The 12,492-nt window shown below is 44.8% G+C and overlaps 1 protein-coding gene across 1 annotated transcript in view; it reads left to right on the top strand.

Moving 5' to 3' along the window:
* The window catches only part of LOC140424765 (obscurin-like), a 1,044,598-nt gene that overhangs the window by 639,471 nt on the left and 392,635 nt on the right, over positions 1-12,492 (top strand). Inside the window, 2 exon segments of the mRNA XM_072508149.1 lie at positions 3,153-3,443; positions 11,333-11,602. Of these exon segments, the coding sequence (XP_072364250.1) occupies positions 3,153-3,443; positions 11,333-11,602 (561 nt within the window).

Raw genomic sequence — 12,492 nt, 5'->3', positions numbered from 1 at the left:
TTGTACTCCATCTGCCACATTATTGCTCACTCACTTGACCTATCTATACCTTTCTGCAGCCTCTTTTTGACCTCCCACAGTTAACATTCCCACCTAGACTTTATTGTCAGCAAACCTGGATATATTACCCACGGTTTCTTCATCTAAGTCACTGGTAATTGATTGTAAACAGCTAAGGTCCCAGCACTGGTCCTTGCAGCACTCCACTAGTTACAGTTTGCCAACTTGCAGGTGCCCCTCCTGTCTGCTTCCTGTCTATTACCTATTCCTTCATTCATGCTAATATATTGCTCCCAATTCAATGAACCTTTCTCTTGCATATGGATCTGTTGGCTGGCACTTTATCAAATTAATTTGGAAATCCAGTTATCCTGCATCTACAGGCTCCCATTTACCTGTTACAGTCTCAGAAATTCTAATTAATAAGTCAAACACGATTTCTCTTTCGTAAAACAATGTTAACTCTGATTATACTACGATTTTCTGAGTGGATTGTTATGATTCCTTAATAACAGATTCCAGCATTTCCCAGCCACTGATCCCAGACTAACTGGCCTGCATTCCCTGGTTTCTCACTCCCTCCTTTCTTGAATAGCAGTGTTACTTACCTAAGCTAACTTCTTCCTTCAACAGCATCTTCCAAGCCCTAAACCTCTGCTACCTAGAAAAACAAGGATAGCAGACATTTGGAGACAGCATCACATACAAATTCCCTTCCAAGTTGCACACCATTCTGACGTAGAAATATATCACCATTACTTCATCCTCGCTTTGTTAAAATCCTTGAACTCCCTCCCTAGGAGCATTACAACAGGTGAACTGCAGTGGTTCAAGAAGATAGCTCACTACCATCTTCCCGAGCACAATTAGGGATGGATAATAAATGCTGGCCTTGCCAATGACACTCACATACCAAAACAAACAAAAAAAATCCACTGCGACCATTCTGGTATTTAAGGAATTTTGGAAGTTCATAACCAGTGCATCCACTATCTTTGCAGTTCCCTCTTTTAAAACCCAAGAATGTAAGGCATCAAGTTCTCAGAATTTCAATGCTGAGGAAATATTGAATGAGGAAGTGTTTTCTTGGCGGCTGAGGAGGGACCTAATTAAAGCATTTAAAATAATGAGGAGGAGTCTAGACAGAGTGAATGAGAGGGACTTCTTTCCGTTGATTGTGTGGTCCAAAACTGGGGATGATGGATTCAGGGTAGTAAGATACTGGACCAGACCTCAACATTTGTTAGGATACCGGACAAGAACCCCAAACAATTTTTTTTCATCTGTAAATCTGTGAGAAAAGGTTGCTTCACCTCAAGAGTGATGACTTTGACCAATAGGTATCTTTTATGTTGAAACAAACTTTAATTTAAACACAGGATTAAACACATTAACAAAAAAGAAAATAGCTTCACAATTATCAGTTAAACAGTTCTTAAACACAAGAAATAACTTAACCCTACTACCTATACCTACTACTAACTCCAATTAAACGGCTCAATACAGTTCAAATGTCACTTATAAATTATGTCAACAAAATTGTGTATAAATCATTGAAGAGAGAGTCCCATTCAGGAGCAAAACCAGTACACTTCTGTTCAACCTAGAAGCATTTGGCAAAACTGCTGTTCCACTTAAAACCTTTCTGTCTTGTCTGACTCACATCCTACAGCAAACTGCAAAACTACAGACAGACCTGACTCCTCCCATTAACCTCCTGGGCAGCACGGTAGCATTGTGGATTGCACAATTGCTTCACAGCTCCAGCGTCCCAGGTTCGATTCCGGCTTGGGTCACTGTCTGTGCGGAGTCTGCACATCCTCCCAGTGTGTGCGTGGGTTTCCTCCGGGTGCTCCGGTTTCCTCCCACAGTCCAAAGATGTGCAGGTTAGGTGGATTGGCCATGATAAATTGCCCTTAGTGTCCAAAAATTGTCCTTAGCATTGGGTGGGGTTACTGGGTTATGGGGATAGGGTGGAGGTGTTGACCTTGGGTAGGGTGCTCTTTCCAAGAGCCGGTGCAGACTTGATGGGCCGAATGGCCTCCTTCTGCACTGTAAATTCTATGATAATCTATGATATAGAATTCAATTGTATTTTGATCACTTTTTCTGCAGAGGATATTTTACTATAAGTTTAATAATTAACCCTGCTTATACACAATACTTAATCTAAAATAGCTCTATCCCCAGTTGGCTCAATAATACATTGTACCAAGAAATCATCACAAAAACATGGGGCTGCATTCTCCATTTGAGGGATTGAGGGCGGGATTCTCCGTTAGCCGATGGCAAAATCGAGAAATGCAATTGTGCGGAGAATGGCTTCCAACACCAAAATTGCAGCGAGTGCTGATTTGACGCCAAATTGGGATTTTTCGTCACCTCGAAAACGGGAAATGTCTTTAAAAGAATTAGGGATGGAATTTTCCATTTTCTGCAAATACTGCTGGATGAAATGAGAAAACCAGCGTGCAGCTCACAGGCTGCACAGCCGGCTTTACTCTCCAGATAATCTGCTGTGCTGTGCAGAAAAAATCTGAAGGCGTGGCCCGTGCAGTCAAACTGGCAGGGAAGGGCAGGAAGAAGCTGGCAACCAGGAATCCCAAGATCGAGGGTGCCCAGATCTCCAAAGGACAGGGACTCTGAAGTTCCATTTTAAGTTGATTATCTTTCAGTGGAAAGATAGTAGAGCACATTTTGCTTTACCATTAAGATAATCAACAACCTGTTGGGGTAACTTTAAATGTATGAGGTGACAAATGCATTTGTAAGTTTTTGTTTGGCAGATGATTTAACTAATTCTGGTTTATTTGCCGTTTACGGGCGGGATTCTCCGGTTACCGGGTCAACGTGGCCGGAGAATCCCGCCCCATATCTGTATTAATGGCTAATTATTTTTAGATAATTTATATACAAGATAAAATGTGACTTTATCTTTACATCTTTAAATGGATAATATAGATTATTTTAATCTTTAAATGAATAGTGTAGGGGAATTGAATCTACGTAAGAATAAGTGCTGTTTATCCATTTAATGTGCTGGATATATTTATAATCTGATGTATACCAAATTAATAATGTGTTTGAATTTTATTTGTATGATTGTCATCTCAAAAAATAAGATAATAATGATTCTAACTCTGCACATTTAGGCCTTCCTGACCCTCCTGAGGATCCAGAAGTTGTTAGAAAGAACCACCAGTCTGTCACCCTCTCTTGGTTCACACCATTGAATAATGGGGGCAGTGTTATACTAGGCTATCGTGTTGAGATGAAACCTGCTGACAGCGACTGCTGGTTGCCATGTAATACAAAAATGATTGAAGAGATGGAGTTCACTGTTGATAATCTAATACTGGGCACTGGTTACAGATTCCGTGTTTCAGCTCTAAACCGGGCTGGTGCGGGAGAACCTGTTCATTTACCACAGACGGTTGTGCTGGGTGAGAATTATGAATACAGACCCATTTAAACAGCGCATGCACTTGCATGTACTTCACGCTTTTACAGTTAAACAGAGCTGCAACAGGGCTTTAGTTCTTTACAAATCAAAATCGAGAAACTTATTCATTTAAATGAGAATTTCAATGTTAAAGTGCAGTTTACTTCCTTTGTTACACTTTCTTTCTCAATGCACTATTATACAAGTCTATGTACCTCCTGACACTTTACAAAGACTTGAGTCTTAAAAGTTGTTAACAATAATTAGTAGATTTAGAATTGTAAGAAAATTATGGGATATATCTAAATATTTTAATTTTCCTCAAAAAACTGATGTATATCTGCCAAACCATAACTACTGTGTATTGTGATTATTTTTAGATAAATATTTTACTTTATTCAGGGTAATTGGTTGAGCATTCTCATGCACACACATGTTACAATGACTTGCTGAGCTGACAAACCTATTTAGTTTTATCTCTGCTGTTTCATCTCTAGAAATACCCCTTTCGAGCTTTACTTTCTGCTTCTGGCTCAAAATGGGAGAAAAGCACATTTAAAAAAAACCTTTGCGAGATAATGTTACATTTTATAATTAGACTACTTTCAAATTGCCCTATCCCTATTTGGAACCCTGGTTAGGCTATTTCACACTTCACTTGGAGCACCACACTGAGCATATGACATATCTTCGGTTAATTATTTAGGATCTTTCATTGTCACTTTCATGATTATTGTTAAGGCCAGATCAGCCATGATCGCATTAAATGGCAGAGCAGGATCAAAGAAGCCTTGTTTATAAGTCAGTGTTGTTTGACCTTTAATTGTCTTAATTCTGATGGAGATTGTGAAAAATACTCATTTTTACTTTATTCCACCAAATTATTTGAAGTATGTTGACTTGATGCTAAGATACAATTTTGTGATATTGAGTGCCTATTGGGCATTTATACATGTACTTAGGTAGTAGCAGTAGACTACTCAATTGCAAAGGACACCAATTAGTCCAGTGCTGTAATCATTTGATATTTACACATGCATAATTAATCAGAGGCTGCGAGGCAACCATCGTAAATGGGACCTTGGCTACCTCCCATCCCTAACCTTAATGAATTAATGAACCCTTAAAAAAATGTCTAAATTTGTAGGAAATAGAATAAAAACAAAGAAAAAATTTTAAAAGTTGAAAATTAACAGAAGCAACATAAAATTAGTTCAATAGAAGGTATTGAGATTTTGGGTGGAATTGTCCGTATGGGAGACTGTTCTCCTGCCAGATCTGAATCGCTCCTGGTTTGTGCTGGCACTAGGAGTGGCACCCAAGAGCGATTCTCCCCCCCGCTTACCGTACAAATTTATGCATGGCGGGGATTTTATTCCAAATCCCGCTATCAGGTCGCCATTTTGAGCAGATGGCCCGACACCCAAGTGTAGGGGTGCCCTGCTCCCACCACAGGAATTTCTGGGTCATGCACCCTTCCCCCACACTGCACGCACGCATGTGGGTGGCCCAACTCCACCAGACCCCATTCAGAGACCAACAATATCAGAGATTCCACCCCCCCCATCAGAGACTCCTCCATAATCAAGACCCCCACGCAGTCACCCTTGTGTGGAAGCTAAAGAATAGTCCAGGAAGAAACAGTGAAAATTCACTTTTTTCACTTACCTGTCCCTTGCACTTGCTACCTCAGACAGCAGCTGTTAGTTAATAGAAAGTCAAAACCACATCGCAAGGCTTTAAACTGCTGCGTTGGGAACTCCGCTACCGGGGGGAAGAGAATCCAGCCCTTTGTTTGAAATGTCTTTAATATTTCCAATTCTGCAATAGAAATTTGCCTATGCCAAGGTTATAATTCAAAATAATTCTATCCATGAGCCAACTATGACCCTTGTCTTCTTGGAATAAAAGCAGAACACAATGGAAATGCTCAGCCAGTCGGGTAGCATTATCACTCGTCCCTGCACAATAATTTGCCATTATTCAGTAAGGTGCTGCACTATATAATGAATGTGATACCTTTAATACACTAATATCCATTCCTTTTTGAAAACTGATATGGAGCTGTTATCACACTGTTCCTGCAGGCCATTGTCCTAACAAAGAGTCGTATTTAGCACAGTGGGCTAAACAGCTGGCTTGTAATGCAGAGCAAGGCTAGCAGCATGAGTTCAATTCCCGTACCAGCCTCCCCGAACAGGCGTTAGAATGTGGCGACTAGGGGTTTTTCACAGTAACTTCATTGAAGCCTACTTGTGACAATAAGTGATTAATATTATTATTATTTTCATTTGGTGGGAGTGGGAGAGGAGTGGATGGGGCAGGGGTTTTGTGTACTGGAGATAGGTTTGTCAATCCGGAACGAGACCACACAAGCATCCCCCACGTCCCATTCAGGCCAAATAATGACAGACTTATGCCCCCCAGTTATCCCCGTGGCCCCTCATTCTGTCCCATGCCAGCCTATGTCCCTCCACCCACCTCCTTGGGCTGCCTATACCAACGTATGCCCCTCCACCTACCCTACATGACCCTTCTTGCTCTTCATGCCAACTTATGCCCCTCTACTGATCACCCCCCCCCCCCCCCATATACCCTCATGCTCATCATGGAAACATATGCCCCTCCACCCACCTCCCTTGGCCCTCATGCCCTGCATGTCGACCTATGCCTCTCTACCCACCGCCATAACTCCTCATACACTCATGTCAACCTATGTCACTCTACAAACCCCGATGGCCTTTTATAGTCCCTGTGCCAATTAATGCCAAAGCATGCCTCCCCACCTTTGTCTTTGCATCCTCCAAGTCAACTCACTCAGTATTCACCAGGGACAGACCTCAGCAACCATTCAGACAAATAAAACAAAGTTCTAAATGTCCATTGATATCCCTTCTATTTTAAAAACTCCAGTTTCCCGCCGGTGTGGGGTGAATTCAAAGGGAACTCCCATAGGCAGCGGCGGAACCAGAAGACCCGGCCAATAGTGGGCCGCCTCCCACTGCTTCGAAACACGGAGGCCAGAGAATATCAATCATTATCTTCCACTTACCTATATTGAAACTCATTTCCCACTTACATGCTGATAGTGTTTATTAACGTCTTCCTTTATTTTGTCATATTCCACCTCTTCATCAGCTACATCCCCGAATTTCATGTCATATGCAAATTTAAAAATTACATTTCTAATTCCAAATCCAAATCATTAATGTAAATGATGATTAATAATAGTTTAAGAACCAATTCTTGGTTTGATATTACTTCCACAATTTTCTAATCCAAGTAATTACCTTTAGCCCTACCCTTTGTTTTCTGCTTTGTGGCAGCTTGCTGTCCATGTTGCTACTTCTCTCAATGCACATGTTTTAACCTTAGTCCTGAGTGTGCTGTGCAGCATCTTATTAAATGCTTTTTGGAAACCCAATATATTATTTCTATTCCATTACCCTACTCTACCCATTTATTACTTCTTCAAGAAATTCAATGAGTTGGGTCAAGAATGACCTTCCCTTTTGGAATCCGTTCTCTTCATTAAATTTTCACATTTGAGAATTTGTTTCTGTGACATCTTTGATAAAGGATTCCATTATCTTTCCTGCCACTAATATTAAGCCAATGGTCTTTAGCTCCCCGTCTTGTTCTATTTGATTTTTATGTCTAGGAGGAGGCGGTGGCACAGTGGTGTTGTCACTGGACTAGTAAACCAGAAATCTAGGGTAATGCTCTGGGGACCCAGGTTCGACTCCCGCCATTGAAAATGGTTAAATTTGAATTCAATAAAAATGTAGAATTAAAAGTCTAATGATGACCATGAAACCACTGTTGATTGTTGTAGAAACTCACCTTGGTTGGATTTCGTTTATTGTACCGATGTACAGTGAAAAGTATTTTTCTGCGAACAGCTCAACAGATCATCAAGTACATGAAAAGAAAAGATGTTCACTAATGTCCTTTAGGGAAGGAAATCTGCCGTCCTTGTGGCCTACATGTGACTCCAGACCCAGAGCAAAATGGTTGACTCTTAACTGCCCCTTAGGGATTGACAATAAATGCTAGCCCATCCAGCGACAATCAAGTCCCATAAATTAATTTTTTAAAGATTCTATTGGCTGTCGGCCAGTGCACTGCCACGAAGTGTAGAAATATAGAAAAAATAGGAGAAGGAGGAGGCCATTCGGCCCTTCTGGCCCACTGTGCCATTCATTATGATCATGGTTGATCATCCAACTCAATAGCCTAATCCCGCTTTCCCCCATATCCTTTGACCCCCTTCGCCCTAAGTGCTAGATTTAACTGCTTCTTGAAACCATACAATGTTTTGGACTCTACTTTATGTGGTACCGAATTCTACAGGCTCGCTGGGTGGTGAAGAAATTTCTCCTCATCTCTGTCCTAAATGGTCTACCTCGTATCCTCAGATTGTGACCCCTGGTTCTGGACATACCCACCATCGGGAACATCCTTCCTGCATCAACCCTGTCCAATCCTGTTAGAATTTTATAGGTTTCTATGAGATCCCCCTCATTCTTCTGAACTCCAGCGAATACAATCCTAACCGATTCAATCTCTTCTCGTATGTCAGGACTGCCATTCCAGGAATCAGTCTGGTAAACCTTTGCTGCACTTCCTCTATGCCTAGAACATTCTTCCTCAGATAAGGAGACCAAAACTGCACACAACATTCCAGATATGGCCTCACCAGGCCCTGTATAATTGCATCAAGACATCCCATCCCTTCTCCTGTACTCAAATCTTCTCGCAATGAAGGCAAGCATACCATTTTGCCTTATTTACTGCCTGCTGCACCTACTTACTTACCTTCGGTGACTGGCATACGAGGCCACCAAGGTCTCTTTGCACTTTCCTCTCGCCTAAGTTATGGCCATTCATAATAGTCTGCCTTCTTGTTTTTGCTACCAAAGTGGATAACTTCCAAATTATACTGCATCTGCTATTCATTTGCCACTCACTCAACTTGCCCAGATCTTTGCATCCTCCTCACAGCTCACCCTCCCACCCAACTTGGTGTCATCTGCATATTTGGAGATATGGGGCTGGATTCTCCGGTCACCGACGCAGAAATCGGCAACGCAAATATTGCGTTCAGCGACTGGCCGGAGAATCAGAGTTCCCGACCAAATCGGTCACCGACGCAGAAATCACGTTCGGCGACTGGCCGGACATTCCGAGTTCCCGACCAAATCGGGGGCGGCGCTGCTTTTGTGATGCTCCGCCCCCTCCAAAGCAGCATACTCGGAGAGTACGCCGTGCAACATATCGACGGCCTCAGGACATTGCCTGAGGCCCGCCCCCTAATGCTCCGCCCTTGACCAGCCGTGTTCCCGACAGCATCGGGCGCATGTAGTCTCACCTGTCGGGAACTCGGCGTGGCGGCTGCGGACTCAGTCCAACGCCGCCACAGTCGGGGGAAGGCTGATCCGCGGGCAGTAGGCTGGGGGCACATTCGGGGCTGGGGGCACTGTGGGTGGATGGTTCGGGGTGCGCGAGCCGGCCGAAGTGGGGACTATTTTGAGGGCCCAGCCCTTGAGCGGCTTCCGCCATGTAGCATGGCGCGGCCGCTGCAGTCTGCCGCGCGCATGCACAGCCATGCACCCGGCAATTCTCTGGGGCGTATCAGCAGCTAGAGCTGGGTGCTCTACGCTGCCGTCCTGCTAGCCCCCAGCAAAACGGGGAATCGGTGGCCGTTTTGCGTCTTTTTGCTGGCTGTTCCCACGCCGGTGTGGGGACATGGCCCCAGAATCGGAGAACCCAGCCCCATGGCATTTTGTTCCCTCATCTAAATCATTAATATATATTGTGAATAGCACCGATTCCTGCGGTACCCCACTAGTCACTGCCTGCCAATTTGAAAAAGACTTGTTAATTCCTACTTGTTTCCTGTGTGCCAACCAGTTTCCTATCCACCTCAATTCACTACCCTGAATCTCATTTAATTTGAGGTAGTATTCCATTTTCTAACAAATTATTGAATGGGGAAATTTAATGTAGGGCATGATGGTTGGAGAACCTGCATAAGATATCCAGTGCGGGATTCTCCCAGCCCTAGGCCTGGCCAGAGAATCCCCGCGACCGGGCCACGCCGCCCTGACGCCAGCACGCGATTCTCCGTGCCATTGGCGCCAGCATGGTTGGCGCGGCGCCAGTCGCGGGCCGCTCTACGCGGCCCCACCCCCCGCGATTCTCTGGCCTGGATTGGCCGAGCGGCTGTTAAAAAAACGAGTCCCGCCTGCGCCGTTCTAACCTGCTCTGAGCCGGCGGGACCTCGGCGTTAAAGGGTCAGGTGGCGGCCTGTGGGGTGGTGGAGTCCGATGTGGCCTGGCCCGCGATCGGGGCCCACCAATCAGCGGGCCGGCATCTCTGGCTGGGGGCCTCCTTTCCTACGCGCCGGCCCCTGTAGCCCTGCGCCATGTTTTGTCGGTTCCGGCGCGTAGAAGGAGGCCACTGCGCATGCGCGGATCCCGTGGCGCACAGTTTGCGCCGGGATCAACAGCTGGAGCGGCGTGAACTGCTCCAGCACCGTGCTGGCCCCCTATAGGGGCCAGAATTAGTCCTGGCAGCGGCACATTCACCCCGTCATAACGCAACGGCGTTTACAACGGCGTGGACACTCTGCCCCCATGTCAGGAGAACTGTCCCCAAATAAGTTGGGGGTGGGAATTATGCCTGCTGCAGGCAGGATGTCAATTCGACTCATTAATTGGGTTCATCAATTACTTGACATCAATTATCCCTGAGTCCACTGGAATTCAGTGGTGGCTTGGATATTCAGCGGGACTCACATGGCTCTCCTGCCTCCTCCCCCCCTCTCATAGCCATCTGAGAAAACGCTGTTTTGTTTCCCCGTGGCTTTATAAGAAAGATCCTCCTTTGGCAGGTACTCAGAACTCGATTAAGGGACCCAACAGCGGGAAGGGTGGGTGACTGCTTATGCAAGCCACCCATTGCCTCCGACTGCCTGTCCCCACATCCTCCCCCTCCAGTAACCCCCATCCAGCCCTTCCTCACTTGTGCCCAAGGATTCAGTGGGCACCCTTTAAATGGAACTTGAAGAATTGCTGTGAGCAGTCACCTTTCCTGGTGACACTGCCAGCAATGGTGAGATGACATCTTTTTATTTTTCGGAAGCTCGCAGGTGGAATTTACATACTGCTGGGGATTACGTACCAATTAAGTGCCTGGGGTCACACAAATCCCATTGGGCCTCCCCTCAGAAGTGACGTCAGGTTCCCACCTGTTTTCCAACCAGGGGGGTGAATCCCAGCCACTAGAACTGAAAACCGGCTTATATTTGCAGTGAATAACTGTTTGGTGATCTATGTTAGCACCAGTCGCAATTTGAAATATTCTCCCTTTAAATCATTCCATGGTCTTGGCCCTCCAGGTCACTGGCGTTTCATGAATTTGCAATTTGGTTAACTCTGCCTGGATATAAGCTTTGAAAATCCCTCCCTAAACCTCTTTGACTTTCACTCCTCCTTTAAGGTGCTTCGAAAAGCCTACCCTTTTGACAATGCTTTTGACCCATGCCCTAACATCTCTGTATGTGGTTCACCATCAATATATTTTCGATAATAGCTCTTGTGAATTGTGATATTTTACTACATCAGCCCAAGTTGTTGACATCCAGTAGCGCACACAATTCTTAACAGCATAGAAACTGCTTTCTTCAAACACTTGTCAATTTTGCTACAGACGGTATTGATGCTGTGCTTCGTGTTCTCACCTAAATTACAGTCATAGTAGCACTTAATTTTTGCTTGTATTTTATTTGGATTGTAATTACAATGTTATTTGCATGGTGCAAGAGAATATTTACATTATGCATAGTATATTAATCTCTCTGAGTCTTTACTTTAATCTGTTTTGCAGAGGTTCCCGTGACCGTCACCATTCCTCTCTCTAACATTTCGATAAATAATGGGGAGTCTGGCAAGCTGGAATGTGAATTTTCCACTGAATGTATGGATATAATATGGCTAAAGAACGGTCAGCACATTGAGACAAGCAGCAAGTATGAGATCATTCCTGACGGAAAGAAACACTATCTCATTATTCACAGTTGCAATGCTGAGGATGAAGGGCGATACACCTGCATGGTGTCCTCTGAGATAACAACATCTGCTGAAGTCTGTTTGGATGGTAAATCATAATTTTGCTCTATTTGTTGCGCCATACTAACATTTTTCAATCAGTTTCACAGGGAAGCTATTTAAAATCATAGCTAGTACAAAATCTTCATGAGCATGAACCATATATGGTGAGTATGTTAGTGCCGTGATTACAATGCTGAACTGATGTTGTGAGTTCAAATATCACCATAGCAGAATATGAAATTCAATTCAATAATTCTGGTCATTTATGACCTGGCACTAAAATAAATACAATGAAAGCAGCTGGTTCACTGATATCCTTCAGAAAGGAAACTGTCACTGTTACACAGCATAGCCTCCACGTGACTGCAGTCCAAAGTATGTGGTTGGTTCCTAATGCCCTTGCTTAACAAGCCTCTTGCTGAACAAGAATTTCTAAAATAATTCGTTACCTTAATACCATCATCATTACACAAGATCTCACCAACGCCACCCATATTAGAGAAAAAACAAATTTTAGATTCTCCCATTTCTTGGGCGTCATTCTCCGACCCCCCAGAGGGTCGGAGAATGGCCGTTGGCCGCCGTGAATCCCGCCCCCGCCGATTGCCGAAGTCTCCGAAGGGAGAAAAGTCGGCGGGGCGTTAATGGCGCCGCTGCCGCGGAGAATGTCACGGGTCTGCGCAAGGCAGCCGATTTTCGGCCTGCCGATATTCTCCCTTCCGGATGGGCCGAAGTCCCGTCGACGTGATGACCGTTCACGTCGACGTGAATCAAACCTCCTTTCATCGGCGTGACCTGGTGCTCCAGGGTCACGCCGACCAGCGTGGAGGTGAGTGACGGCCTGGGGGGTTGGCTCTGGGCAGGCAATGGCGTGGCCGCAGTCTGATTGCGTGAGGAGAGGTGTGTCTCGGGTTGTGTGTGTGTGTGTGTGCGGCG

This window comes from Scyliorhinus torazame, chromosome 6 (assembly GCF_047496885.1).
Source record: "Scyliorhinus torazame isolate Kashiwa2021f chromosome 6, sScyTor2.1, whole genome shotgun sequence".
NCBI classification, from domain to species: Eukaryota; Metazoa; Chordata; class Chondrichthyes; order Carcharhiniformes; family Scyliorhinidae; genus Scyliorhinus; species Scyliorhinus torazame.
The sequence above is the reverse complement of the archived record's forward strand: the minus strand, read 5'-3'. Positions and strand labels throughout refer to the sequence as shown.